We start from the raw sequence: 23679 nt of genomic DNA, 5'->3' as shown, positions 1-23679 counted from the left end.
CGCATAGTATAGTCAGGTTTTCTGTACTACGAAATATACAAGACAGGTGCTCTATATTAGGATTATATATGTACAAGAAATTTAGTAAATTTTATAGTCATGAAGGTCCTGGAGTCGGCGTAAAGTCAGAATCATTCTTCTTTTTCTTCTTGATCTTCTTTTTGGCACCAGGAACATAAACAACGGGTTGCTTGAACAGATCTACAAGCTCCTTAGGATCAAATATTGTGTCGCAAACAGCGCAACTGCCGTCTGCTGGTGGCTGGCAAAATACTGGAGTGGCTTTTAGTAATAATTCGTAACAAACTCTTGGATCGCTTACTTGACAGACAAATATTGCAGACATAGCCAATATCGACTATTCTTTTGTGACAGAAGCATGCAGCTCTGAAGTCAATTCCAGACTGGGTAGGCAGTACTAAATACTTCCGTAAGAGTCGGTCCGGTAAAAACACCGTCATGAGGTATTGTATCAAGCCCGTCGGGTTGACTAGATGTAGATATACACCGCCTGTTGTATCTGCTGCCTGTTGTAAAAATACAGTGTCATTGCCCAGTTTGCATACATCAATTGGTACTTTCTATGCCAGTGTCAGCCATGAATCCGTGATTAGCAAACATCATATACCCACCATCTTTTGTGCTGCAAATATACTGTTCATTATTGGAACATATTGAGATGCTAGATCTGCGCAAACACTGACAACCAAAACGCGCGCTTTCATTCGCATATCTCCGTCATCTACACCGCCTGCCAGCCGATTGATATATGACAACGCAACGCTCAGCGCACCGGACATTACTGTTGAATCAAATGGCACGCCATTGCGTTCGATATCTTCTGCTTTCGTCTCTTGCAGTAGCTGATCAAGTTCCCTTAAAACGCTCTCATTAACAACACGAAATTGTCGATACATTGAAAAATCGCTCATAGAGTGTGTTCCATTTCCATTTCCATTTCCATTTCCATATCCGTTTCCGTTTCCGTTGGTGTGATCTTCATTAGAGCTGTCTGTAGGCGAGTGGTCTTCTGATACTTTCGCCACAACTGTTGATTCACTATCAGGTCGAGGATATAAAAATTTTAAGCGATTTGTGTGAGATGCAATCACAGCAACTTCGTTTGAATGGCTGAGCGAAAGATGCGAGTTTAGAAAAATCAGAAGCGATGACAGAGCTTCCCGCAATGAAATTTGACCGTTCCATCCAAGCGGGTTTGTATCTAGCACAACGACAAGTAAAGATGGTAGCTCGTCCTCTTCAAAAGCGTTAGCTGCAATCAAGTCATAAATAAGTCAATAATACCTAGATCACCCGAGAACTTCTCTTGCTCGACATGAGCAGATCCGTCAACTGCGTTCATATTGAGATTAATTTATTACCACCACCGAAATTTAGATGAAGGTTTCCGTATACAATAACATCTCAATCTATGTTTGCTACAATTTAAGAAACTTGTCTATGTGGTGTAGTTCTAGTGACGTGATCCTTGATTGGGAGTTCTCATATGCGACCACAAAAATATATGGAACGCTATAGTTGCGTGAACTTACACTGCACTTGCTAACCAAAACTACAATATGTCTTACTAACAATACCTCTTATCAAAAGTAAACAATAATTATCTGCCGACCATCCACATAGACCATTATTTAACCCGTTCTCCAGTGCACCAATACTTTAAAATACATAATACAGAAACAGCCATCCTCAATAGAGCGTCCTACCAAGTTGCCAATGCCTGACTTTTGCCGCTACAAGAAGTAAACGCTCTACGCAACTGTGATAATTTCTTCACAGCTTTCACGAGTCGTTGGATTGGACTTTATTATCTTCGGGTGCCTTATGATTATCATTCGCAACCTCTTCGTACGGTGGTGGAGTAGGCTCAGAGCTTGGGCCTGCATCGTTAGACTCCGGTTGTACTGGAACTGAAGCAAACACCGGGGTACTGTGTGTAGCATCCGGTACAGAAGGTGACGACAAGTTAGGTGCAAATACACCGGAATCTTGTTGAGGAACTGGAGAGTAGTTAAATTGTTGTCTAGTATAAAACGTAGAAAATCGTGGCTGTGAATTGCGGCCCGTCTGAGATTCTAAATCAGTACCATCAACAAATGGCTCTTCTGGAAATCGTGCAATGATGTACCACGAGTGCTGTAAAACATCAGTTGCCAGATTATCATACTTCTGCCACTCCTCACTTACCAATAATCCTGGTATGAATCCTAACATGCATAATGCAATATTAATTAAGGAGTCAGCGGAGCAAATACCACGTTTGATCCACACCGGAATAGGAGGAAACAGAATGGCCAGCAAGACCAGAATGATGTCTGCAGAGAGCAGAAAGAAGCACATTGCTACTGTACTATATGCTATACTTTGGATCAAGTAGGAAGTACGTGGACGAGTTTAAAACCTTGTCCAAAAATGCCCCAACCCTGGTTTATTCCCAACCCTTGTCGGGTAACCCCGACAAACCAGCCCTAGTGATGCACTAAACATACTTAGCGTATATGCCATATTACAAGGTACTATTTTGCACAATTGCTATCGTTATCTGACGAGTCAGTGCGCCGTTTACATCAAGTGAACAAAAGGCACATAACAGTCAATGAGATCCCCTGGCTGAGATGAGTCAGACGGCATTAATAGGCTCGGCCTACATTCGCTATTTTTGGCCCGGCACACGTAATCGAGGTAAAAGTTTATAAGCCGGGTTTGGTATTTAATCATGTATCATGTCTGCTACTACTCGGTGCATATGTCAAGTTTTCTAAGGAAGACAAGCTTATTTTTTTTAACTTTCCAAGCTCAATAAATAAGCTTTACTTGCATATCAAAGCTTTCCAACAGTCTTGGAGCATATCCAGCAGCGTAAATACACTGGGAGGTTTTCTCTAATGGCCACGTCTCGGGAGTTTGTCGACTGCGTGTTGAACAATGGATTTAATAGACTTATTACTAGACAGCTGACAACAAATAAAGATGACCTATCAAAATACGTTATCGAGAAGCTGAAGGACGCTCAAAGAGGTGAAATGCCAATTGCCTACGCAGCCAGAGATTTACCTAATGAAGCGTTCAAAGTCTTGCCTGAAGATGTGATTCCATCTGAATTTGAAGTCATCACGCATCTTCAACTATTGAGCATTTTTCGTGCGTTGAGATACAAAATATCAAATACCAACGGACTTTTTAATATCTACAACGAGAACCATAAGAACGACATGTCAAAGGTTTTTGACCAAGCTTTCCAAAGCAAGAAAGCTCAACCATTTGAAACCCGATGGAAAGTATATGTTGCTAGGGCTGTAGAACGCTACACTGTATGGTTCAATTCCCACCCGGCTGAGGAATTCGACAGGCGACCACAATTTACAGGCGGCATTCCCTGGGCAATTGATCTTGGGACATTGCCTCCAATTGACGTGCTATTGGTCTGGCATGTTCACATGCTACATCCTCGAGCTTATTGGGAAGACTGCGTCCGTTCAAACCGTCAAGGTTTCTTTCGAACCATGTCATTTCCATGGTTAGCCATAGTACGTTACAGCATTCGTTCTTATACGAGTATTATTGACTTGATTATAGAGCCATATTATCACAGAAGAACCTGATTCCCATGGTAATGGCTCAAGTTATCTCTATTCACCCCCAGTCGAGGCTATGAAGTATTTTCAAGCTATGACCGGACATGCGTATGAAAACATAGAAGATGATATTTACAAGGTCGTTACTTGTCCGAACTGTCGGAAGAAGGGAATAAAAGCAGACTGGTGGGCTGCTTTTCATCATGGCTGGGCAGAGGAAGAGTTTGAGCTTTATTGTCCAGATTGCGGAACAAGAATTACAAAAGACGGTCTTTCAGCTCTCCAGTTCTTGGACGACTTTGCACAATTGTCTAGCAAAGGCGTTCCTATGAAGTATGAGTTGTGATAATGATAATTTGGGGATATACTAACTGATAAAGAGGCTCGTTATTGGACTATTTAGGTGTTGACCAAAACGAGCAGAATACCTACCCAGGTTTTGCCAACGATCTATTGGGCAAGGCGTACAAAATGACGCAACTCACCTTAGCAACTGGAGAAGGAATGGAGACTCTACGTTTAAAGATCAAGAACTTGATGAACGATAAATTCACGCTTTCAGCTAAAGATTTCAACGTCCCTTTTCATCGAGATAATCAATATCCGCTGCGACGAATGATGGTTCGCTACTACGACAACCCAAGTACATTTGCTGTTGAGTTAAATTCCGCTGTCGCGAGACAAAGCAGGTTTATTGATACAATGGACGCGCTAGCTTATCTAAAGTCTCCATTTCGACAGGCAATCATTCATAGGTCAATCGATCGTCTTCTAAAATTCCTTCATTTACTGCGGATGAACCCTGAAAGAAGTCTTTCTCCTCCAGTTGATGTCGATCTTGCCTGGCATACATTCCAACTTTCGCCTCCAGCATACACAGCAACCTGTTTTGTGCTTTTAGGTACATTGATTGACCACGACGACTCGACGACCACAATCGCACTTCTAGAGTCGGGTCGTGCTTCAGACAAGTTATGGCGCAAGAACTTCCCTTCGGATCTACTTGGATATGATGGCTGCACGTGTGCATTCTGTGAAGCCGAGCGTCAATTCACAACAACTTCAAATGGCGCCACATCATCGACATCTAAGAGGTTCATGTCCAAAATTTCTACCAGTGAGACTCGTAAACGTGCCCAAAAAATTGATGATTTCTACGGACTGGCTTGCGCAGCTGCTGCAAACCGAGGCTCTAAAGAAGTTGTTAGGCTAAAGTCGTCTTACATAGGAGGTAAAGATCCTGGTTACCCGCAGCATCCATACCTTGCCTTCAGACCGCGTGACGATCCTGATATGAACAGCGGTTTCAAGCACTCTACATCATACGATTATAACGGCGCAAAATGCATTTCTTTATCTAGCACAAATGCTGCGAAGATGAGCGCAGCACCCATGTTTTATAATGGTCCGGGTGCTCCATTTAATGGGGACCCTAACGGACCCGGAAATAGCAGTGCCACGACTGTGTGACAAGCCTTAGACTTTCCTTTTGTTAGTATTTGTAAAATTTTTATTGTCAGATATACTGTCTTTTATAAAGTAGTTGTATACTTTACGCTGTATTCTGATTATGTAACCCGAATTTAAAGCTTATGTGGAAATAGCCTTCCTTTTGTCCAGCTTTGTACCAACAGCATTGGCTTGCATCGATGTTCTTATCAACAGCGAATTCAATTTTGTCAAACTTGTAACAGCCGGTATATACTATCACTGTATATTGACACTCCTCGATGGTTTGGCTTGACTGCTTGGCGAGAGTTCTCAGCGCACCATAGTAGCTGTGTCAAAATATAATGCGAAGTTACGCCTTGAAATACAAGCAAGAAAACAGTCCAGAAACAGTCGCAAGATAGAAGTGTTCACTTTCTGTCGGTCAAGCTAAAACACGAAATAGGCATTTGATGGAAAACATACATTGGCAAAGTTAAAGTACACAATCAAGCAGCCATGACACGTGCCTTGATTAGTGCCTTAATTAAGAAATACGCAGAACTACCGATAACTGCTGCAGACACGATTATCTGGAAAAACCGAAAAGCAATTTCTGCCTGTTCCTACTAGACTGCAAGATAGCTTTGTAGTAGTGCTAAACTAGACACTCAATATGCATTCATCGCTCATAATCAACAAGGCATCAAATAATTTCAATTTTACAGAGTGTATTGTACCAGTGCGAAGCAGTACGCAGAATGGTTAGCCTAGTATCATAATGCGCCTGAACACATACTAAAAGCCAGAAAAACCCGTGCGGCTTGATTCTCCATCGTACGCCCCTATAACTGCTGCTGGCCCCTGTCCAGTCGTACAGATTTGTCCAATTCATACCTATTTCAGGTTTATTTTTGCAGATATAAAAACCGGATTTCAAAATGTCATCTAGAGATGTTCTTGTGGAAGAGGACGATCTAGTTCCTGACTTCGCTCGAGGGTGAGTCAACTAGAGTGTTTCTCTAATTGATCTCTGTTAACCTGTAGCACTAGATACGTTGTTGGACAAAAGAAGACGGTTGACGAGTATGTTAAACTAGGTAGGTCAAATTGCCAGTTTTAGGTGACACGTTAATTATTTATTAGATGACAACGATGAGTCGTTGCGAAAATGGAAGGAGTCTCTGGGCTTGACCAGTGCCACTCGTGGGTCAATTGGAGCACCAGGAGATAAGCGAAAGGTAGGCTAACTGCTAGAAGTTTTGTTGACTTTGCATGACTAAAAAATAGGTTGTCATTCTTCGATTACAATTAGAGATCCAGGACCATGAAGCCATCACTGTCGATCTTGACAACCCTAGTACGATGCCAATGCATTAAGATTGAAGCCACAAACCCCTAACGCAATTTTAGATGCTCTTGAAAAGTTAAGAACTACTCCAATTGTGCTGAAGGAAGGCTCGCTGTACAAAGTGTCGACCAGGTTCAGGATTCAGCATGAAATCATTACAGGTCTGCGATATCTACAAGTTGTCAAGAGGAAGGGTATTCGACTCGACAAAAGCAATGAAGTAATTATATACCGGGAGCAATGACGCAAAGCTCATTAAGAAAACAGATGTGCGGTAGCTACACCCCAAATACACTTGACAAGCCTTACTATGACAAGACCTGTACGCTTCTGCCTTGATATGCTACTAATGGGGAACTAACGTGACATTTAGTTTTGGAAGAAGAAGCACCAAGTGGAATGCTTGCCCGTGGATCATACGACATCGTTTCAAGCTTTGTTGACGACGACAACAATGTCCATTTGTCCTTCACTTGGGTGCTAAACATTAAAAAATCTTGGTAGTGATATAATTTAGAGCACAATACATAGTTATGTTGTGCGCAGAAGATCTGATATTTAGTGACTGAACTGATGTAGACGTAGTAAGTGTCGTTTAAAATTATTGGAGGACATTTCTTTCTGTGCGCTAGTTTGTTTTTTCACCAAAGCTCTTGCCCTTTTTGTTTATACCTCTATACTCTTTATTGAGTTATACAGTTTGATTCGGTTTACTCGCTGAAGATATCTTTGACGCATGTATGATACTTTAAGACGTCACAATCGAAGGAGAGAGCGTTATTTGTCCAAATATGACCATTAAACCCTAAATAACCCTGTCTGTAGGTATTCGTGGTAATTAATTAGTTGTACGCCACTGATATGCGAACTTGGACGTTTCAAACTTTCAAAAAGCAGCAACCTGTTCTTGCAACGTCCGTTCCATACAGTCAATTACGCAGCTAACGACTTGGGGTCAAAAATGCCTAGCATTCCGCTACAGTCTACGTCGTACGGTATTGTCATTGACGCCGGCTCGAGTGGTTCAAGAGTGCAAATTTACTCATGGCCTGCTCCGGACAAAAGTTCACTGACTTTGCCTCTAATCGGCAAAGGAGGGCGCGACTGGCAAAAGAAGGTATCTCCTGGCATTTCTTCTTATAGTACACATATAGCAGATATCGGCAATGTGCATTTAAAGCCATTACTTGAACATTCAAAAAAGATTATTCCACAGCAGAAGCATTCTCGAACACCAATATACCTACTTGCGACAGCGGGAATGCGTTTGCTACCGCAAGAGACTCAACAAAAGATGCTGAGAGACACTTGCACTTATATACTTGCGAACTCGGACTTTTTACTCCCAGACTGCGAATCGCATATACGTGTAATCGACGGCAAAACAGAAGGTCTTTATGGATGGCTGGCATTAAATTATCTCATGGGTTCTCTTGATTCTCCGAAAGCCCATATCCATGGAAAGGGACATCACACTTATGGGTTTTTGGATATGGGTGGCGCTTCTGCTCAAGTTGCTTTCTCGCCCAATGCAACAGAAGCCGAAAAGCACATGGAGGATTTATACAAAGTACGCCTGAGAACTCAGAGCGGCGAATCACGCGAATTCAATATTTTTGTATCAACTTGGTTGGGATATGGTGCTAATGAGGCTCATAGACGATATGTCGAATCATTAGTGTCTGATTCACGACAACCAGTGGCGCCTGTACTGTCTCGTCGAAGTTCAGATCATATTATCTTGGACCCATGTGCGCTAAAAGGCTTCGAAGCTGACGACGATCCTGTACTACCAGAACACACTAAGTTTGTTGGCAGTGGTAATTTAACAGAATGCCTGGCGAAGACATATCCATTGTTGGCTAAGGGCATGCCATGTAACGACGACCCATGCTTGTTTGGTGGAGTGCACGCGCCTGCAATTGACTTTGATGTCAACCATTTTATTGGAGTAAGTGAATATTGGCACACGACAACTTCCGGACTCTTTGGCGATATTCTACCCGCAAAAAACGCCAAAGATGATAGTGCTGCTGGGGCTGGTGGTGCGTATGACTATGCCACATTTTCTGCCAAGGTGCAAGCATACTGCTCTAAGGACTGGTCCGATGTCTTGTCATCTTCAGATACGAAAGACGTAGACGAAGACCGACTAAGTTTGATGTGTTTCAAAGGTTCATGGGTAATGAACGTATTGCATTCTGGATTTGGTGTGCCTCGGACGTCGAATGCACCGGGTACTGGAACGGAAAAACTTGTTCACGCTGCCGAGAGCAAGGGATTTGTGGATCACTTTAAGAGTATGGATACCGTCAATGGTGTAGAGCTTAGCTGGACCTTGGGCAAAATGGTGCTGTACGCCTCCAGTCAGGTTCCGCTTGGAACACGCGGTGTTGCTTCTCAGCTATTGAATAGCAGTGAGAATGCAGTTGGATTTGGCCCAAATAATGGCTTGTTCGTACCTGAGACTGTCAACAGTGCAGCCAGCAGAGGTGATAGTGAAAGCTGGTGGGAGGAGTATGCTCTCGGCGTTTCGACGTTCAAAAGTCAAGGCACTTTGAGTCGCAGGCGCTTACCAGGTCTTGTATTATTTGTGTTTATTTTCGTAATGATGGCATATGTTATTATTGGCAAAGTTCGCAGGAGAAAGTTGACCTTTACTCTCACCCCAAAAAGATATCGTCGGCGAGTATTTGGAATGCGCTCAGGTGACAGCACGCCCAATATGATCGCTTCGGGAATGATTTAATGAATCTTCTTGTTCCTTGCTTTTTTTTTTTGGTTAAGTTTGGCTATAACGTCTCAATGCATTGCCTGGGTGTTTTAAATTTGTTACAAAGTTAAAAACTATAAATAAATATCATTATCATTACACAGTGTACTATCTATCCCAATTTACTTTTGGACTCTAAACTTCAAAGGAATATTGTTGCTTTGGTCTTTAATTGCCTGATCCTCGACATGATGAAACAGGTTTTCGTGCTCGCTAAATACTATGTTAGCACAAAACTGCATGTAATCAACCGCTGAGCATACATATCCTCAGGATGATTGAGCTATGAAACGTTAGCTAAAGTCTACTGCAATCCAGATTTTAGATCTTACATTCTCATCCGTCTCGTCATTTGCGTGGTATTTTAACCAGTGATGAACTTCATCTTGTTAGTAAATCCTCATATTCTGAGTCAGTCTTGACGTACTTTCGTATTCATACTCGACATCACCGTGATGCCCTGGTCCAAATCCAAAGTCAGGTAGCTGGCCCCCACCATTACTATACGCCAGCCACTCTTCCAATGAAATTGAGCCGTCATTGTCTTTGTCAATCAGCGTTAGCATCGTGTTGTAAACCTTGTCCTGCTCTGCCACTGTAATGGGCTCTTTTCGATGTGCGGTCGGATCAACTGGCTGTAAAATACCATACAGCCCTAAAATGTCCTGCTTAGTCCAATATTTCGAGTTGTCAGAGTCGTGAAGCGTAAACAATGAGGCGGCATCGTAACTCTCCAACCCATGCTCCTCCTTCATATGTTTGTCGGCCCATGACTCGGCTGAGACAGTGCATGCCAGTGCTGTACTTGCCACAACTAATGTAATTCCAGTAAAACGCATCATAAATTTGTCAGATTGGTAGTTATTTGAAAAAATTGCAGGCTCAGATGAAGTTTAAAACGAAGCTGGGGGTTAATGTGCATCCCTTGCCTTCTTTCGTGCGGCTCAGGTTTGACGGTAATTCAGGGGTAACTGCTAGTGAGCACCTCCTTTGTGGAATACGCCAAAACTCTTCATATGATTTTAGCAGGCTTACAGTGAGGAACAATTCAAACAAAACAAAAGATTTATGTCATTTATTGCCTTGCACTTAGGGGCAGGATATCACTCACCAAAACTTGAGAAAGAATATAAGATTCTTTGTAATCAGTATGTTCACCCCATACGATATATAATGCCAATAATCTAACTATTCACAGTGCTTGTAAACTTGGCCAGTCGCTACTAAACAGCGGCAAATCGTCTGCCACAGTAGCTGCACAAGTATGTGCGTACTTGGAAGACAGTTATTTGACAAATGCCGGCACTGGGAGCAATCTTAGTGCAAATGGAGAAGTTGAGTGTGATGCCTCAATTATGTCAACAACGATGGAACGCGGTGCAGCTGTTGGTTGCATTTCTGGTGTCAAAAATCCAGTTTTAGTTGCCTCCAGACTGCTGGAAAAGTCATCCGAGCAACTGTCGCACGGAAGACTTTCGCCTCTGTTTCTCGTTTCGGAGGGGGCGCACCAGTTTGCTGTAGCCAATGGGCTGCAACATGCAACCCACGAAGACATGACTACTGATCTTTCGCTGGCACGGTTTGAACATTGGTCGCAGATCTTGTCGAGCGGAGAAGAAGCACATGAAGCCGAAATTGGCGATGAACTTAACGAGACAGTTAATGACACGATAGGTGTGATATGCCTTGATCGTTACGAAGAGCTGGCTGTGGCTTCTAGCTCAGGGGGAATAGCAATGAAACCTCCTGGTAGAGTTGGCCCTGCTGCTTTGCTTGGAAGCGGAGTTTGGTTATCTACTGACGAGGAGTGCAAAGTCGCGACATGTTCTAGCGGTACGATTTTTAGCATAGGATGACGAGTGAAACTGATTGCGAAAACCAGGTTCTGGCGAAGACATTATCAGCACCAATCTTGCCAGTCGTTGTGCAGCTGCCGTGATGGATTCGTCGAACGAAGCTGAATCACTATCAGATTTGCTTAATCAAGGTTTTGTCAAATCAAAGGCAATTCAGCTGAGACCTGCAGCCGCTGGAGTGCTTGCGATGAAGCTGAGCAACCTCGGTCATTTTTATCTGCTGACACTGGCATACAGTCATTCTACAAAGTCCATGTGCATCGGCTATTTAGCGGATACTGCGAAATCCCCCACGATAGTGATGTCACGACAGCAAAGCAACGCGACAACAGTTGTTACTGGAGAGTTTGCTCAAAAAATCACAATCATGAAACCGGTAAACTAACGATTTTGAACGCCATAAAATGCATGTAAAACGGTGGCATTATTCCCCAGTGCGAAATCCTTGACCAAGCTTCATGCCGTTCTCTTCTTCCCACTGCTTCACTTCCTCCTCCCATGCTTCTTCCTCCGTCATCGGTTTGCCGCCTTCTTCTTCGGCTTCTCGCATTCGCTGTTCGCGTTCGAGCCGTTCTTGCTCGTCATATTCATCTTTATGGTCAATCCAGCGCTCCTGGATATCGGCAATTCCACCGAGATAGCCGCCCTGTCGAGTGGCTTCTGCCCATACAGTGTCGCCGCCAATTTCGGATACTCCGAATGTGTATCCTGTAGCCTTGTCAATCACGGATAATAACGAAATCATAGATTTTTTGTCCTCAACGGCCAAGACCTCAAACTGCACAAGTCCAAAGTCCATAATTAAATCTGCAATTGCCTCGTTCAAGCTGGCAAACTTCTCGCCTAGTAGGTTAGGTGATTCTTTTGTGAGAAGCGGTGTTAAATAATGCAGATCTTGGACTTCGGTATAGAAGTCAAGATTGAAGTCTGAGATCAGTATGAGTCAAATTCGATAATAGCGCAACATACCGAGCTTTCCATAATTATTCAACAAATCTATTTTACTCAGTACATTGATGTGAGGTAAGTCGAGTTGTAACATGCTGCGGAGTGCCAACAGCAGAACTGATATATACCGATTTGGAGACGTGATGTAAAACGAATCAATGAGATTAACAACGACCAATCTATAATCCTGTCTCTGCATTCTTAAAAAAAGTGAACGCAACGAATTATGGTGAGTGAACAGTTCAACCTGACCCGGGCAGTCAAAAATCAAATAATCACGGTCGCCAAACTCTTTGATCCGTTCCATGAACTCGTCCCAATTGTCTTCCAGCTCTTCCATAGCTCGCATTATACCTCCGTTAGGTCCTAGCCCTCCTTCTGCCATAATATCCTCTATTCGTATGTAATCTCGAATGTCGAGCGCTGGCTTGTAATTTGTGTGATCGTTGGCCGGATCAAGATTGATTACAGACGATTTTCTGCCAATTGCTGATAGAAATTGGTGCACTGAAACTGTCAGAAACCATAGTTAATTTTGTGCTTCTTCACAATTACTAACTTCCATAGCAGTAAGTAGATTTTCCAGATCCAGGAGGACCGATAACTAGCTTGATTCAAACGCGTCAGTAAAAGTGACTTAAGTACAGCATGAGACGGGTTTACCTGTGCAAATGACATATTGAGAAGTAGTCTAAAGATCTAGTCATCTGCGAATGTTCTCTTTGTCGCATCTCGAACATGGACGCGTCTCTGTGCATATGTACACAAATGCAAAGTAATGTTAAGATTATACACTAAACTCATAGTGTTTGTGCCTTACGAGAAGATACATTCATCAAATTGAAATTGGGAAATTTTTTAAAAAGCTGTGATTTACTCTTTTGCATGCAATTCTTTTTTTCAGTTGTGCTAGGATCTTAAATATAGTGCTATTGCAAATATTGTCTAGTGCTGTACGTATATTTTGCAAGTGCTTTTTTTTTTGGTAAGAGCGGACTTTTGCTGTGGGGAAGAAGCTAACCGGTCACATAGTCAGAATAGATCATAATGGCAGTTAAAACTTCTACTTTGGTTCTCAGTGCTCTGGTACTTTCAACCGGTTGGTCAATTAAATAATATTGTCTTTTTGCTGTACTTATAACTGTTAAACAGGAGCCTATCTTGGATATTTCGACTATAAACGACGACATGATCCCGCATTCCGACAGAAGTTGCGCAAGAACGAACGCAAGTACCAGAAGAGTCTGGAGGAGAAAAAAGCACAGAAGAATCAGGAATCTAAAGGTGTCTTGAAAGCCATGCTCATCCGGAGTTTAACAGAGGATCCAATTAGCCTTAACAGTCCTGAAGAATACGAAGCTGGAATGAGCAAAGAACTTGTTAAGATCGACAGTATGATGCATCAAGGTTGGTATAGTACGTGGTACTTGATTGTAGGTTGTTGACAAACTTTAAAGGTGCTGAAGCATACAACGAGATTGCGATTTCGCTCTACCGTCTTTTGCACATCCATCCTTCACCGCAAACTATTTTGGATGCTTTGAAAAACAGCATGCCTGTGGTAAGATGAAGCAGCTTTTTATCACAGATATATTCTAACTATTTATAGGAGGTCATGGCTTTACTTCATGAAGTCATCGCAATGTTCCCTATCCGAGGTTTCTCTAGTCCTGATGCCACTGGATCTGCACCGGCATCTGATGCTCCTGGGGTGGAGTAATCAAAACACCGACGAGTTTTTGGGATCTTATATATAAGGGTGCGGATGCCGTATATGTGATCACACGATCAAAAAAATCCGCGCAAATGTAATATATTTACGAGCTTTATTATTTTGACTGATAGCCGTTATTGGTGTTGATTGAGCATACTTTTGTTCTTGTTGGATATGGTTAACGCTAATCGAACTTTCTTCTTCTATAATCTGGCTAGTTTTTTACATGGTCGTAGATGGTCCATTGGCACAGTTTTATGACGAAAACCGGTACAAGTCCCTTATTTGTGAATGTTTAAACTTCCAATCCGTCGAACCAGGAACGTGCAATTCAGATGACCTGGTCGCGTTATTTAAACATTTCTAGCCTCAAACCAACTTGAACGCATTAAATACCCTTTCTCCAGAAGTGTGTAGCTAGCAATAAACGCAATATAGTCTAGTGTATATTAAAAGCAGATATATACGTTCTAGCAGCACTGCTGTTCATATGAGACTAGACTGACCGGTCCATTGTTGACTACAAAAAACGAGTGATTCTAATCACATACAGTACTCTGCTAAAACGTTTAGTGGTTTGAAGACCACAGTGTACTTATCGATTGTTTAACATTAGTGCGAATTGACTTCAAATGTTATAACGACGCGTGTTTGCAACTCGACAAGAACAGTCAATTACAAGTCAAAGATGAGGTTTCGAGACGGCGCGGTGATAATAGGCACGATAGTGATATGTCCAAGTAAGCTGTGCATTTGATTGTTTGCTGTATCGAGGTTTCTGACAGCGGGACAGTACTATATTGCGTGTACTTTGACTACCGCCGCCGCCATTATCCGCCGTTTCGTCGAGTGCTACGTCGAGCACTACGAGACCAAAAGCGGAATGAAGAACGACAAAAGATGGAGCGATACAACAGACTGCTTGACGAGCATTTGGCGAAACTCCCGTCGAAGATTGTGGGATCAGATGTCAACACAATAGTGCTTGCCAGCCTCAATGATGCCGACCAGAAAATGCGCGAGGGTATGCAGTCGCTTTTACAAATGGCCAGTACTGACTCAAAATAAGGCAGGTTTGAGGATTCGGCTTTAAGTTTGTATGCTGCTATACGCCCATATTCTGATCCAGATGAGTTATTGGCTTCATTAAATCCGGGAAAGGCTAGTTTATGCTGTATGTTCGATTGGATCGTAATGCTAACAACAATATTTAGGAAGTACAGGAAATTCTAGATTATCTAATTAAATTGCGACCGTTTCAAACGGTCGCTTGACAGTATCAGCCATCATGACAAAGATCAAACACAATTTTATTTCAAATTTCATTATGGGAGGAGTTGTTTATATTTATTCATGATACGGCGCGTTGCAGTATTCAAAAAGGTCAATGGTTAATGGTTAATAATGTTACATAGCTTGTATCATATTCTAAATGCGTGTTTCAACTATGATTTGCTTTTACCTTCGCCAGGTACTAGTGGCCGAATAATGATGCCGTTTGGCGTAGAGGTGTTTTCATTATAGCCCACCTCAGTCTCTCCTCCGTACGCAATTGCTAACGATGTTCCCTTACTGTCTATTTCAAGGCACTGGATTGGCCCTTGGTATCGAGGATACTGGCGCATTCGTTTTCGTGCCTTGTAATCCCAGAAACACACCAGCGAGTCATTTCCGCCCGAAGCGAACGTGCCATACAAAGGATGAAATGCCAATGCATTCACAGGGTAAACAGTATCCACGTCACCTTGATTGTCTCGGTGACACTTGAACGCATATTTTCGTGCCTGGACCTGTGCACTTGGGTCGAAAAAGTCAACGGCTATCCGTCCTTCGATAGACGCCGAGGCAAATCCTACATGTTAGTTAAGCAATTGCAGCACAATTTTAACTAACCTTCCCCTGTTGGAATGCATTTAATGACTCGAGTCGTATGTTTCAAATTGCTCTCTCTTCGCTGAAACGGCTCTGCCATGTTTCGGATATCATATACATATATCGATCTACTAGCCATACCAACGACTAACAAGTTTTCTGTCATATCCATTGTGAATACTTTATGTGGCTGCTGAAATACCCTAAACTTTCTTTTGTCCCTGGTATCCGTCAACTGGACAGTGCGATCCCATGAACCCGATGCAATCAGCCCCGAAGGCTTATGATATGCTAAACTTTTGACAGCTTGAACGTGCTCAGTCAGTATTGTGCAGTTTCCGGTCTCTAAATCAATCCTGGAAAAGTATTAGCCATGGCTGAACAACTCATATCAATGATACATACTGTCGCACTTTGTTCTCAAGTCCCCCAATGAAGGCACTCCGGCCACTTCTGTCCCAACAGCAGTCTAGCAGCGGAGCAACACCATCAACTCTTGTAAGTAGCCTACCACCTTCAACTGATGTGTCGTATAAATTTAAAGTAGAATCCCAAGAACTAGCCAACAGAAGATTGCTATTTTCATTTGTGGGATTGAAGTGTAACGCAGACACAATATCTTGTGGTCCATTGTCCAGTTGATCTGCATTGCTCGTTAATAAGTTCATTAACAATAGCTACTCTTAACATACATTGAAATGACATATTCCTCTTTTGCTTTATAGGCGTCGCGTGTGTAGCTCATACAGAATTTAGTTGATTGTTTACGTTGGGTCCAACTTTGCAATGAACAGTACGCGAAACACGTGCGGGCCGTTACCATGACAACCAAACCGCAACTTTAACAACAGAGTTTGACGTCACAGTTCCGAGACGAAACTGGCGTATTCTAGAAAGTGGAAAAGGGCTGCGCAAATCACTTTTACGCGTACGTTCTTAAACGTCTTGCTTGGATAGTATATTTTAGCAATTTTTTGTGTATAAGTCTGATTCCGAAGACTTTTCATGTTTGGAGCAATTTGTGCCGGTAGGCCTGGTAAGAGCAGAAATGATTTTGTTGCAGGTTCGCAATGTTAAGATTCAATATAGTACAGACCAACCTTCAACAACTTGATACAACTAAATTCATGTTTTTAATTGAAGACGGTGCTAAAGTAAATCATATTGTTGTATTCTTATTACCAGGAAGTGAGTATGAATAATTTAATCAAATTTTTGTTGCTAAACTATCTGTTAAGCTGTACTTGATCCAAATGCTGCTGCGAGTGTATACTTCCAATGGCCAGGAAAGCCATTCCAATTGTTGGGAGCGTATGTGTTTATGACCAAAGGTTGAATATAACTAATAACGGTGTTTGGTAGTGTATCGAATAATAAGCCGTCTGCGATCTTTCGAGTGAATCAGAGCAAAAATGCATTACATTCCACTGCAACTGCGTCAATAGACGATATGGTCGACGACAATGCGTCTACTGTGGCGCCAATTACAATCTCACTAGGAATATCAATAGAACCGGCGAGTGAAGTCGAGGCTCAATTAGCGCAGATGCGGGGCGCGTTCAGCAATGCCGACTCTGATCCGACAAACGCGTTGGTGGTTAGAAATCAAGCGAAAACACCAGTGGACCCGAACTCTACAGCTGCTTTGGCAAACAAAATCATGTCTCATGCGTTTAACTTCTTGAGTGGATTCGCTACCAACGACGGCATGGTATCTTTAAAATCATTCAATGACTGGTATGATGGTTGCGGTTCACACGCTGTATAAATTGACGTTAATCTTGAGTAGGTGGCAGAAATTTCAAGGGAAGCTGGCTATGGACCCTCAATTTCTTCAGAATTTAGAAGATTCTTAGCTATAATCAAAAAAGAGAAAATCAAAACAGTATACTCCGAATGCGAACACAAATATTACGAACATCGAATCAAGGATTCGAGGATCAACTATTTGATAGGATGCACTATGTATCTATGCATACGCGAGCACAGTTGGACAATGTTTGGTTCTTTTTCTGGCGTAATTTCACCATGCCGGATTAAAAAGTCGATTGTGACTGATTAACACTGTCAGCTTGGATTATCAAATTGTGACAAACAGAACTTACCAAGTGCTGTATTCGGTTTGAAGTTACCGGCTCCAAGCTCTCGCATAATCTGTTTGGCAATTGTTAGACTATCATTCAATATGCTGTCTAGCATCGTACCGTGTCAACATCCCACAACTTAAACTCTTCCGCCTCGCCGTCAACAGGTTCCGGTGGCTTTGTGTCTTCCGTGACTTCGAGATCATAGCAGTATTGAATCTCCGGTTGCAGTAACCCGCTTTCACCACCGGCTTGACTTGTTCGCACGTAGTAATAGCTCACGCTTCCCACACTTTTTGCACCTTGCTTGATCAGATCTGAATCAAATCCTGCTTCCTCTGCACATTCTTTGATAAGTGTATCAAATATGCCATAGGGATACGAAATCCCACCTGCTACTGTATTATCCAGCATGCTGGGATACGTCGACTTGGTCTTAGATCGTCTAGGTACCCAGATCCTTAGCGGTTTGTCGGCTGTTGCTGGGATATATGCAGTCAAGTGCACGCCATATGTGACTAAGCCAAACAGAGGGCAAGCTGCTCGTTCGAGTGTGAAGTATATGGTAGAAGTCGGATAATATACCGGATACAACTCTGATCTCCACCCTGAAAACACGCGTCAAATAGTATTTCGTCAATCAAATCAACAAAACTGACCAGCAAGAACTTTAAATTTCTTCTCGTTTCGCCAACTAAGCGCGAGATCGTTCATTAACTTGCTCCGTTTCTCCACAGTATCGTACTCTTTCCGAATACACACCGCCTGATCCTGATCGTCCACAACAAAATGATCCGTCAGTTCTCTCAACGCGTCGACAACAAACGGGAGCAAGTATCCCAAATTGGCTACACCGTCATGGCTCTTGAATTGGTACAATAATCCAGTTGCACTCTGGTAGGCTGCAGATCCATCGGCATAGGGAAACGAGTCTGCAAGAGCAACAAGCTCCAGATTTGACAGTTTAGGCATATCTTGAGACGAGCAAAACCTTCCCCTAATGTTTCGGACCGAAAAATCAGGATTTCAGCAAAATTTTGGCGGTCAATTCCAAAAAAAAAAAAAAGAAAACAAGCCGCGTTTCTCCACAGTCATATCCATAATTTTTAACAGCAAAAAGTAAATGCCTCCTATCGGAGTTGAACCGATGATCGCTGCATTCACACGTAGAAATACGAGTGCAGCGCCTTACCAACTTGGCCAAAGAGGCAAATTTAAACTTAAAAAATGCGTGGTTCACTAAGAAGACAATCTCTAAATTCTTGTGGTTAGGGTTTAAGATTTGTGGAATATGCCGACTGCTTTTTTGGATGGAAACCTTTGAACTATTCAAATCGTTTATTTATTCATAGAGTATAATGTGTAGTAGTGTAATGGGGTCGTGACTTTGTGTCCAAGTTGTACCAACAGCAGAATTGCCAATTTTACGGTGCTGAATTGTATCTATCTGAAAATCGCTCCTGAATATTACTTTTTACAAGCTGTGAATGGCCTGTACTTGTATCCATGCAAAAGAAACATCATTTATCAATCGATCATTATAAAAGAAACGGCTGTTGATATGGTGTTCATAGAATAAGGGGTAGTGATTACTGTGCATCTTACTCTGATGTCTATACTATCACTGGCATTATACAACGAGTTATTGTAAATAAATAAAACTCGGTACTACTATTCAATGCAATAAACTTCTGATTTATTTTAACTGTAAACTTTCAAGTCAGGTCGAGTGTAAACAGTTCGTAACGTTATCACTGAAGTTTTGAGTTTTGATTCTTCCCACTTTAAATCTCAGGGATAACTTTGAAACTCCGTCTCTGCTTTTCACGAGGATCTGGTCAATTGCACAATGTCCGAGTCACCAGAGCCAAGTAAAGTCAAGACCGAGCATGATGCGGGCGAGGACGAGTCAGTGGAGATGGAGAATGCAGAAGACGCAGGCGTGCAGCCAGAGCAGCCAGAGCAGCCGTTTGAAGACCTCGATGCTGATATGAATATGGATGGCGATGGGAGCATGCCGACTGAGCAGAATATTGATATGGCTGGTTTGGATCCACTTGAACCGGAAATGATGACAATGGATGGTGGGGAAATGCCGGCATTTGATCCGTCAATGGATGCATCTGGAGTGGAAGGAATTGAGAGGTTAGGTGCACGACGAGATAAAAGCTTGAAGGAATTTCTAAACATGATGGATGAATTTACGCCAATCGTATGTTGCTTTGCGGCCTATGCTATGGTTTGAAACTGACATGAACAAAGATCCCGGACGCGGTTACAGATTACTATTTAATGAAAGCAGGATTTGAATCATCAGATGTTAGGATGTATGTGAAATACACATAATGACGATTCATACTGACGACAACTTTAGAAAACGGTTGCTGGCACTCACCACACAGAAATTCGTATCCGACATCGCGACTGACGCGTACCAGTACTCCCGCATCCGGTCAGCCTGGGCTGGCGGCTCGTCAAGCTCGGCCATGGCGTCCGCCCCAGGCCAATTTCGAGCCGGCGTGCCAGGCAGGTTCGGTGGTGCGGCCGGGTCCGGTGGAGGAGGCGGCGGCTCTGGTGGTGCGGCCGGCGGCGGGAGTAATAGCGGGAAAGTGGTGCTGACGATGGAGGATCTTGCCAGCGCGTTGGCTGAGTACGGATTAAACGTTCACAGACCGGAATTTTACAGGTAGTTTGAAAGGAGTTTTCTCGTGCTGTATGTATATATAGATGATTTTTAAATGTAAATTAAATATTATGTTCTGGCATATCACCCGACCCTTCAGCAATCTAAATCTAGGAAATTACAAACACCTTATGCCCCAAAAATTTTAACAATTAATTCATAAATGCATTCAAATGCGCATTCAAACCGACTCGGTCCCGTTCAAAGGCATGTATCCTGATCCCGAAGCAGCGGTAGCGGCCCGCCCGTTCGACGAGCTTGAAAACCATCGGGCAGGCAACCAGCGAGAACGGCCGCTAGACATAGCAGGATCGACATCGAGCCATCCAGGCTCTGTCGACCAAGCTGGTCTCTTCCACCGTTTTAATGCCAGCGAAGACGTCACGACGCTGACCGAGCTTAACGCCATCGCTGCGCCAGCAGCCATTGGCGGCAGTGTGTATCCCAACGGTAAGAAAACGCCCATAGCAAATGGAATCATAAGGATGTTATAAATTGACGCCCAAATTAAATTCCACTTGATCCGTCTAAAAATCGTCCGACACAATGTCAACGAGACCGCAGCATCGATTAGGATCGTGTCGGGTCTCAGCAAGACAATGTCTGCAGCTTCCATCGCAACGTCAGTACCAGTTGCCATAGCAAGACCAATTTGTGCTGTCGCCAGCGCAGGTGAGTCGTTGACACCATCACCAACCATGGCAATCACAGCATTCGGGTCGGCCATCTGCATGGTCCGAATGATCTCCTGCTTCTCCGTCGGAGTCACGCCAGCCCAGACCTCGGTCTCCGGAATACCGACTTCGCGAGCAACACGAAGAGCAGGAACACGCTGATCTCCAGTCACCATTGCTACAGAGACTCCCATGCGTTCGAGAGCCATGATCGTTCCCCGCGCATCCTTACGGATGATATCGTTCAGATTAATTACACCAGCATATGCCCCCTCAATGGCGACATAAACGTCAGTCGAAGCAGATTCTATTGAGTTCTGCAACTCCGCGGCCGGTACCTCAATGCCCGCGTCTTCCATAAACGTAAGATTGCCAACAATAACAGAGTATCGGTCAGTATCGGCTCTGATCTTGGCCTGAATACCTCTGCCAAGGACGGCCTCGAACGACAAAATCTCAACATCACTAAGAGCAGGGTTGGCCTCTGCCTTCGACTCACTAACACCCAAAAAAATCTCCGTCTCGGCTGCAATGGCCCTTCCAATCGGGTGCTCACTATTGCTTTCGACCGCGCCAACAAGACACCACCAAAGCTTCTGCCTGTACTCTGCACTTTCCCACAATGCAGTCTTAGTGTGCGACACTACTGACATCTTTCCAATAGTCAGAGTACCGGTTTTATCAAACACCACTTTGGTAACATGCGTCGCAAGCTCCAGCACGGCGCCGCCTTTGACTAGTATACCATTCTGAGCGCCAACGCCGGTTCCAACCATGACAGCAGTCGGGGTACTGAGACCTAATGCACATGGGCAAGCGACGACGATGACAGAAATACATAGTTTCAAGCAGACCATGAACTTTCCTTCTGAAGACTCAAAAATCTTCGGAGGAGTTCGCAGCACGTGCGAAAGAATCATCCAGATTATGAACGTAAACGCGGCGAGACCGACGACAACAGGGACAAACTTTCCAGCTGCAATGTCAGCAAGCCGTTGGATAGGAGCCCGCGTAGTCTGGGCTTCCTGGACTAAATTAACAATTTGTGCCAATTGAGTGTCTTTTCCGGCCCTTGTGACCTTGAAATCAAGACGACCGACTCCGTTCATCGTACCACCAATGATGTTCGATCCAGCATGCTTTTCAACAGGCATGGGCTCGCCGGTGACAAGACTTTCGTCCATGTACGATTCACCTGCAACAACAATACCATCTGCCGGTGACTTTGCGCCAGGACGCAAAATGACAATGTCACCAACCTGGATCAAATCTGACGCAACTGTGCGTTCGGCAGCATTAACAGCAATATTGCTTGGGTTTTCATAAATCGTGGCCATTGACGGTGCAAGAGACACGAGCTTCGACAGGGCCGCAGAAGTTTGACCTTTAGCTCGATTCTCCAAGTATTTTCCATACGTGATGAAAGTGATGATCATTGCTGACGTTTCAAACACCGTCTTTGGTGGTTCTTCCGCCGCAGCCCCGATCGAGACCAGCATTGTGAAACATGAGAAGGAAAATGCAGTAAAAGTACTTAAAGCAACAAGAACATCCATTGTGGGCGACCCATGTCTAAGAGATTTCCAAGCAGAAACAAAAAATCTTCTTCCAATAACAAACTGTGCAGGTGTGGTGAGAATTAATGACACTAATTCTCTGACATGCAAGCCGGGGATTAGAAAAGTGTGAGTTCCAAAATCAGCTTTCGGAAAAAAAGGTAGGATCATGTTGAGTACGAATATAGGCAAGGCAAGACAAAGTGATTGTAACGCAGCGCGTCTCCATGCCTGAATTTCTTTAGTTCGCGCAAGCGACTCAATCTGTGCGGTGTTATCTAATGAATCTGCTAGCAACGCGTCAAACCCGGCATCACTTATTGCATCTACCAAGTCTCTGATTCCGACTTCTGAAGGAGAAAACACAACCTTTGCTTCTTCTGTGGCCAACGCGACGACAGCATCCTGTACGCCAGGCAGCTGCCGCAGTGCTGTCTCGACTGAAAGGGTACAACTAGAACACGTCATACCGTAAACCTTGATTTTAATTGACTCTGTCTGTGCAACTTTTGACTCGTTTGAACTTCCGGGAACTTTGGCGGCTTGTGAGGATATTATTTGCGCGTCAAAGCCACAATCTTCAATACTACAATAAAATCGGTCAGAAACGGTCAAATTCAATGAACTAGCATTGAGTACATACGCTTCTCGAACAGCCTCCGGTGACGACACATCTGGGTCATGAACTACAGACGCGCGCTCAGTAATCAGAGAAACCGCAACTGACTCAACACCAGGGACAGCCTCGACAGCGTTGGTGATGGCAGAAGTACAAGCACCGCATGTCATGCCTTGAATGGAGAAAACCGACGTTGCACTCATGACTTGTTTGCTAACCGCCTTTCTCTTTGAAATCTTAGTATAGGCGAGCAATGTATTTGAGTGTTAGAAGGAAGTTGTGGAAGTTGTGGAAGATGGTGCAGCATATAAAATTGCTCGCGCGAACTCGACTCGACCGGGAGGCTGACTAACTACGCCACAAACAATCAGAGTATACGTCAGAAATAATAAGGTTTCGACAAGCGGATAAAATTGTGATTCAAGCCACATTCGGCAACTCTAGAGCAAATTTAAATGTGGCGCAAGATCAGATAACTTGGTTGTATTGGTTTAATCAGATACTGCGCCAATCTGGACTCGGAGG

The 23679-nt window shown here is 43.5% G+C and overlaps 15 protein-coding genes and 1 non-coding gene across 16 annotated transcripts; 8 read left to right on the top strand and 8 right to left on the bottom strand.

Moving 5' to 3' along the window:
* Positions 1-97: 97 nt before the first annotated feature.
* On the bottom strand, positions 98-1363 carry V1512DRAFT_248148 (TFIIH subunit Tfb4/p34; the record flags this gene model as incomplete). Its single annotated transcript, XM_066914527.1, has 4 exons — positions 98-273; positions 323-581; positions 633-1258; positions 1306-1363. The coding sequence occupies 4 exons, from the start codon at positions 1361-1363 to the stop codon at positions 98-100; spliced, it is 1119 nt and encodes a 372-aa protein (XP_066771220.1).
* A 440-nt stretch (positions 1364-1803) lies between these two features.
* Positions 1804-2361, bottom strand: V1512DRAFT_271458 (uncharacterized protein; the record flags this gene model as incomplete). Its single annotated transcript, XM_066917645.1, has 2 exons — positions 1804-2157; positions 2209-2361. The coding sequence occupies 2 exons, from the start codon at positions 2359-2361 to the stop codon at positions 1804-1806; spliced, it is 507 nt and encodes a 168-aa protein (XP_066771219.1).
* A 242-nt stretch (positions 2362-2603) lies between these two features.
* V1512DRAFT_239619 (uncharacterized protein) lies at positions 2604-5193 on the top strand. The gene is made up of 3 exons (XM_066914207.1): positions 2604-3548; positions 3598-3929; positions 3977-5193. The coding sequence occupies exons 1-3, from the start codon at positions 2907-2909 to the stop codon at positions 5064-5066; spliced, it is 2064 nt and encodes a 687-aa protein (XP_066771218.1). The 5' UTR covers positions 2604-2906; the 3' UTR covers positions 5067-5193.
* Positions 5194-5869: 676 nt separating this feature from the next.
* V1512DRAFT_263726 (immunoglobulin E-set) lies at positions 5870-6985 on the top strand. Its single transcript, XM_066916552.1, has 7 exons — positions 5870-6024; positions 6078-6124; positions 6171-6265; positions 6315-6384; positions 6438-6595; positions 6643-6697; positions 6749-6985. Exons 1-7 carry the CDS (start codon positions 5966-5968, stop codon positions 6877-6879), a joined length of 615 nt encoding a protein of 204 aa, XP_066771217.1. The 5' UTR covers positions 5870-5965; the 3' UTR covers positions 6880-6985.
* A 114-nt stretch (positions 6986-7099) lies between these two features.
* Positions 7100-9368, top strand: V1512DRAFT_170044 (nucleoside phosphatase family-domain-containing protein). The gene has a single exon (XM_066913117.1). It carries the CDS (start codon positions 7337-7339, stop codon positions 9122-9124), a length of 1788 nt encoding a protein of 595 aa, XP_066771216.1. The 5' UTR covers positions 7100-7336; the 3' UTR covers positions 9125-9368.
* V1512DRAFT_263720 (uncharacterized protein) lies at positions 9216-10029 on the bottom strand. Its single transcript, XM_066916551.1, has 4 exons — positions 9576-10029; positions 9481-9527; positions 9412-9431; positions 9216-9361 (listed from the first exon to the last, which is right to left on the bottom strand). Exons 1-4 carry the CDS (start codon positions 9988-9990, stop codon positions 9271-9273), a joined length of 573 nt encoding a protein of 190 aa, XP_066771215.1. The 5' UTR covers positions 9991-10029; the 3' UTR covers positions 9216-9270.
* A 187-nt stretch (positions 10030-10216) lies between these two features.
* V1512DRAFT_208369 (nucleophile aminohydrolase) lies at positions 10217-11389 on the top strand (the record flags this gene model as incomplete). The annotated part of the gene is made up of 3 exons (XM_066913436.1): positions 10217-10296; positions 10347-10981; positions 11031-11389. The coding sequence occupies 3 exons, from the start codon at positions 10217-10219 to the stop codon at positions 11387-11389; spliced, it is 1074 nt and encodes a 357-aa protein (XP_066771214.1).
* V1512DRAFT_169799 (uncharacterized protein) lies at positions 11217-12717 on the bottom strand. The gene is made up of 4 exons (XM_066913116.1): positions 12616-12717; positions 12512-12560; positions 11974-12459; positions 11217-11931 (listed from the first exon to the last, which is right to left on the bottom strand). Exons 1-4 carry the CDS (start codon positions 12628-12630, stop codon positions 11429-11431), a joined length of 1053 nt encoding a protein of 350 aa, XP_066771213.1. The 5' UTR covers positions 12631-12717; the 3' UTR covers positions 11217-11428.
* Positions 12718-12818: 101 nt separating this feature from the next.
* Positions 12819-13878, top strand: V1512DRAFT_263713 (uncharacterized protein). The gene is made up of 5 exons (XM_066916550.1): positions 12819-12937; positions 12985-13051; positions 13105-13359; positions 13410-13513; positions 13562-13878. The coding sequence occupies exons 2-5, from the start codon at positions 13000-13002 to the stop codon at positions 13670-13672; spliced, it is 522 nt and encodes a 173-aa protein (XP_066771212.1). The 5' UTR covers positions 12819-12937; positions 12985-12999; the 3' UTR covers positions 13673-13878.
* On the top strand, positions 13879-15237 carry V1512DRAFT_263707 (uncharacterized protein). The gene is made up of 4 exons (XM_066916549.1): positions 13879-14406; positions 14460-14690; positions 14736-14827; positions 14881-15237. Exons 1-4 carry the CDS (start codon positions 14355-14357, stop codon positions 14938-14940), a joined length of 435 nt encoding a protein of 144 aa, XP_066771211.1. The 5' UTR covers positions 13879-14354; the 3' UTR covers positions 14941-15237.
* Positions 15041-16295, bottom strand: V1512DRAFT_263704 (WD40-repeat-containing domain protein). The gene is made up of 4 exons (XM_066916548.1): positions 16231-16295; positions 15944-16181; positions 15560-15894; positions 15041-15518 (listed from the first exon to the last, which is right to left on the bottom strand). The coding sequence occupies exons 1-4, from the start codon at positions 16241-16243 to the stop codon at positions 15112-15114; spliced, it is 993 nt and encodes a 330-aa protein (XP_066771210.1). The 5' UTR covers positions 16244-16295; the 3' UTR covers positions 15041-15111.
* A 248-nt stretch (positions 16296-16543) lies between these two features.
* Positions 16544-17394, top strand: V1512DRAFT_208451 (uncharacterized protein; the record flags this gene model as incomplete). Its single annotated transcript, XM_066913439.1, has 5 exons — positions 16544-16574; positions 16628-16726; positions 16777-16849; positions 16901-17275; positions 17328-17394. The coding sequence occupies 5 exons, from the start codon at positions 16544-16546 to the stop codon at positions 17392-17394; spliced, it is 645 nt and encodes a 214-aa protein (XP_066771209.1).
* An 88-nt stretch (positions 17395-17482) lies between these two features.
* V1512DRAFT_248136 (NUDIX hydrolase domain-like protein) lies at positions 17483-18594 on the bottom strand (the record flags this gene model as incomplete). Its single annotated transcript, XM_066914526.1, has 4 exons — positions 17483-17592; positions 17644-17692; positions 17743-18230; positions 18282-18594. The coding sequence occupies 4 exons, from the start codon at positions 18592-18594 to the stop codon at positions 17483-17485; spliced, it is 960 nt and encodes a 319-aa protein (XP_066771208.1).
* Positions 18595-18746: 152 nt separating this feature from the next.
* V1512DRAFT_t43 lies at positions 18747-18832 on the bottom strand. Its single transcript has one exon. It is a non-coding gene; the product is annotated as a tRNA-Thr (tRNA).
* Positions 18833-19351: 519 nt separating this feature from the next.
* V1512DRAFT_263698 (transcription initiation factor TFIID 23-30kDa subunit-domain-containing protein) lies at positions 19352-20392 on the top strand. The gene is made up of 3 exons (XM_066916547.1): positions 19352-19834; positions 19885-19949; positions 19997-20392. Exons 1-3 carry the CDS (start codon positions 19472-19474, stop codon positions 20310-20312), a joined length of 744 nt encoding a protein of 247 aa, XP_066771207.1. The 5' UTR covers positions 19352-19471; the 3' UTR covers positions 20313-20392.
* V1512DRAFT_263694 (E1-E2 ATPase-domain-containing protein) lies at positions 20349-23486 on the bottom strand. Its single transcript, XM_066916546.1, has 2 exons — positions 23179-23486; positions 20349-23121 (listed from the first exon to the last, which is right to left on the bottom strand). The coding sequence occupies exons 1-2, from the start codon at positions 23355-23357 to the stop codon at positions 20487-20489; spliced, it is 2814 nt and encodes a 937-aa protein (XP_066771206.1). The 5' UTR covers positions 23358-23486; the 3' UTR covers positions 20349-20486.
* Between the last annotated feature and the right edge of the window lie 193 nt (positions 23487-23679).

The sequence above is a fragment of the Lipomyces arxii genome (assembly GCF_038497795.1).
Source record: "Lipomyces arxii strain Phaff 12-163 unplaced genomic scaffold V1512scaffold_9, whole genome shotgun sequence".
NCBI lineage: Eukaryota > Fungi > Ascomycota > Lipomycetes > Lipomycetales > Lipomycetaceae > Lipomyces > Lipomyces arxii.
Note: the sequence above shows the minus strand (reverse complement) of the source record. Positions and strands in the feature narration are given on the sequence as shown.